Consider the following 3751-nt stretch of genomic DNA (forward strand, 5'->3'; position numbering starts at 1 on the left):
TGATTTCCTTTGACAACGGCTCTAAAATATAAATTGCTTCAATTAATTCAGTTTATTCATTATGCATGTTTCAAATAAATGACCAAATCGAAACCAGAAACCAGCAACCAACAGAACCCACAACCATTCATAAATTTTGTGGTAATTCTGTGTCATAGACCAAATTTGAAAATCATGCGGTTTCTGGGCAATATGTGTTAAGTGCATCTCAACCAAAAGTGTCCATGTCAAATTCATAAATCATTGAAGCATTTCGGTCAACTTAATTATGCATTTTATCGATAATTATGATTATTTCAAAAGCAATCACAATTCGAATTAGATGATGGTGTATGAAAGAATAATGAAAGAGGCTAATGTGAATCCTAAGATAAGCGAGGATTAAACCCGGTTAAAAGAACAAATATACTTCCACTCATTTCTTCCTTTCTCGTTCACTTAATATTTTGTATACCAATTTGAAAGTTTAAAATGGAAGAAGCAATATAGATCATCCAATAAATCTTGCGCTTTTTTTATAGAGCAAATAAAGAAAATCGGCTACCATTTAATAAAAGTCAAGTTAAGCGAGGAGCATTGTATATTACTTAGAACTTGCATTCTAAGTTTTTCAAAAGTCTTTCCATTTACCCATTTAATCATTTGCTATCAATATTTTTGCTTAGCTGACTTAATTAAAAACCAGAGGGCTGGGGCTAACTTCGACCGCGTCAAAGTTTGTATACCCTTGCAACTTTTTTGGTAACTCTTTCCTTACCTCTAGCCATAAATGTGGAAATAACGAAAATATCGATCAAAGTCACTGTTTTCGACCGATCGTTCCTATGGGAGCTATATGATATAGTCACCCGATCTTGATCAAATTTGGCATAGTCGTTTATATGTATAATAAACTCACCAATATTAAATTTCAAGACAATAGCTCAAAAAATAACGAAGTTATTGAGAAAAGTCACTGTTCGTGACTTTGCGGTTTGTATGGGAGCTATATCATATAGTTGTCCGATCCGGCTGAATCCGAGATATACAACCCCTGCAGTATATACAAGCCTACATGCAAAATTTCAGCTCTGTAGCTCTTACGGTCTAGAAGGAGTTTGCGTTGATCCAGACGGACGGACGGACGGACATGGCTACATGAACTCGTCTCGTCATGCTGATCAAGAATATATATACTTTATATGGTCGGAGATGCTTCCTTCTATGCGTTGCACACTTTTGACCAAAATTAATATACCCTTTTTGCAAGGGTATAATGATTAGAAGAACTTCGCCTATATTCTTAATCTGGTTAACTTTATTTGTAAAGCCACTTGAAGTTATAACACTGACAACAACAAAAGGTTAAATAGAAACTAGATTTAATTAGCATTGAAATGAATTCAATTAGTTGGCAAATTAACACAGCAGGTGAAGTCCACTCGATTTATTCTGTGTTCGTTCTGTGCCTTATCCAGTAGTTTGCTCTCAACTTGATTGAAGACCATCGTGTAAAGTGAGCTCTGGTGATGATGACCATTTGTAGAGCTTTTCATTGAAGTTTTCTTTTTAACTGTCGAGTCTTAAAAGAGTTGTCAATATCAAAAACCAATATTTTTGTTGTCTACTGCCGCATGGCAGATTCTAGGATAAAAGAGGATCTACAATTTCATAATCTCATAATGGCAACTATGAAACTTAAGCTCTGCAAATTGCGGCTTGTGTTGCCAAGAGATACTTCTATGGTTATGCATATTCGACAACCCCCACAATCAACTTTACTCTGTCTTTTGCGGTATTTGTGTGTCTGTGTTTGTGTGTGTGCAATAAATAGAAAATACTTAAACTCCAATTGCGTTGCGCATACGCCATGTGTGCGGCAGAGTCGTCATCATCATCGTTGTAGTATTCTCATCGTTGTCGGTCCTCGCTTGCTTAAAACAATTAGAAATGCAACATTGTTTTAATCTCTTTCGCATTTAACGCAAATTGCTTGGCATTAAGGCGCTCCCAAAACCGCATCCCAACAACTGTGCCACTGCAAAAAGGACAACGACAACGACATCAACGAACGGCAAGGCGAAAGCGAAGGCGAAGTGGTAAGGAATTGTTGAAAATGGATAAACGCTTGAGGTTTTCATCCTCTCGCTCGTGCAATAATTCGAATTTAAGCATTTCTATGAGCTGCACTGCTTGAATGGTGATGGAGGACTGCCCTCAATTGTTGCATGAATGTTTTGGCATTCATTGCTTTCTTCACTTTTGCGTGTGTGAAATGATTTTCTCAAGGATGTTTGGCGGTTTTATCGATGGGTAACCAAAAGAGTTTCTGCAATCTCTAGCAAGTTTTCTTTATCATCAAAATATTTAAATTTTGAGAAAAGCACTCAGCATACATAGTCGACCTAAGAGCGGATATATGAACTATGGACTTAACCTTTTTTAATCATTATATTTTAAGGAAGACAAATTAACATCGGTTCAGAATAAGATGGAAGGTCAGTATAACTCGGACATATACCCATTGATTACATCATTCGGCAGCCACAACATCGGTAGGGTTCATCAAAATCATTTTCCACTTGCTCATTTCTGAGGCTCGTTCTTGAGAATTCTTCAACACGTTCCGAGAGTTCAGGATGTAGTTGTCTTTGTGGCTGCTGTTGCACAACATCGTCAACTACCTCCTGAAATTGCAGTGACTTGGGTACATATGGTTTAGCTCTGGCATTAAGGGTCACTGATCTTGTTACTGGTGACCTGTGATTGAATGGACTCTCCCGCCAGATGCGATCATAGGGTACGCCAAATGAATCATTTTCTGGTGTTGATGCACGACTCCATATGCAATAAGGTGGCACTACATGGGAATGGCATAATAAATTATGTTTATGTTTTTATATAAAATCGAGAATCCATTTTTCTTACTCACATTCTTCAATAATTTTATTGGCCAATATGCTGGCTGTCAATCCGGGCACAAATGCTGGAGCATTTGGATTGAGGCGTTTGTCCAGCGTTTGACTTCCACATGGCTGTAAATTTTGTTCATCTGCTTCTTCCACATCTCCTTCTGACTTTGTCTCCCTTGTCTCCCGATAAGATATGTCCACTTCAATCTCATCATTGTCCTGGGACATGCTTTCGTTGGTTATCTTTTTATCTTTCAAACACTACTGCAAGCGAAACAAATTATTAAATAATTTTAAAAAACAAAACAAAATCAATATGTAAGACGAATATGACATAAATAACCCAACTACCTCAATTGTATTTGCAATTCGCAATACGATAAAGAAATAAGCAAAAAAAAAAAAAAGAAAACCAAATACTTTTGATTATTCACAAGTGTTTAGATGGTTTGTGTGAGTTGCTATTGAAAAAATTTGCTATCCGGCAGTCTATAGATCATAATATATCTTTTGTATCGCATTTGTTGTCTTTATGTTTTAATGATAAACGCACAATCGAAAAATTTAAAATGAAAAGAATTCACAAGGTTGCTGTGTTTATTAAAAAAGAAAAAACAAATCGATTGACATCTCACTTTGATATCATAATTTTGCAATTATTAACAGTTCAACAGAATTTTTGCAAAATGTTTCTTTGCAAATATATTTGACGAAAATTTTAATTAAATGATACACTTACAACAATTTTAATAAGCCATATAAATAAATTTATATCAATTTTCACCCATGGCACACACACACACACACAAACACAGTGACAGTGGTGGAAAGGGGAAAAACGGGATATTTGAAACTCACTT

General features: G+C 35.9%; 1 protein-coding gene across 1 annotated transcript; it reads right to left on the reverse strand.

Moving 5' to 3' along the window:
• Nucleotides 1-2411: 2411 nt before the first annotated feature.
• LOC6641675 lies at nt 2412-3471 on the reverse strand. The gene is made up of 3 exons (XM_002064453.4): nt 3243-3471; nt 2912-3155; nt 2412-2839 (listed from the first exon to the last, which is right to left on the reverse strand). Exons 2-3 carry the CDS (start codon nt 3117-3119, stop codon nt 2508-2510), a joined length of 540 nt encoding a protein of 179 aa, XP_002064489.1. The 5' UTR covers nt 3120-3155; nt 3243-3471; the 3' UTR covers nt 2412-2507.
• Nucleotides 3472-3751: the final 280 nt, after the last annotated feature.

The sequence above is a fragment of the Drosophila willistoni genome, assembly GCF_018902025.1.
Source record: "Drosophila willistoni isolate 14030-0811.24 chromosome 2R unlocalized genomic scaffold, UCI_dwil_1.1 Seg200, whole genome shotgun sequence".
NCBI classification, from domain to species: Eukaryota; Metazoa; Arthropoda; class Insecta; order Diptera; family Drosophilidae; genus Drosophila; species Drosophila willistoni.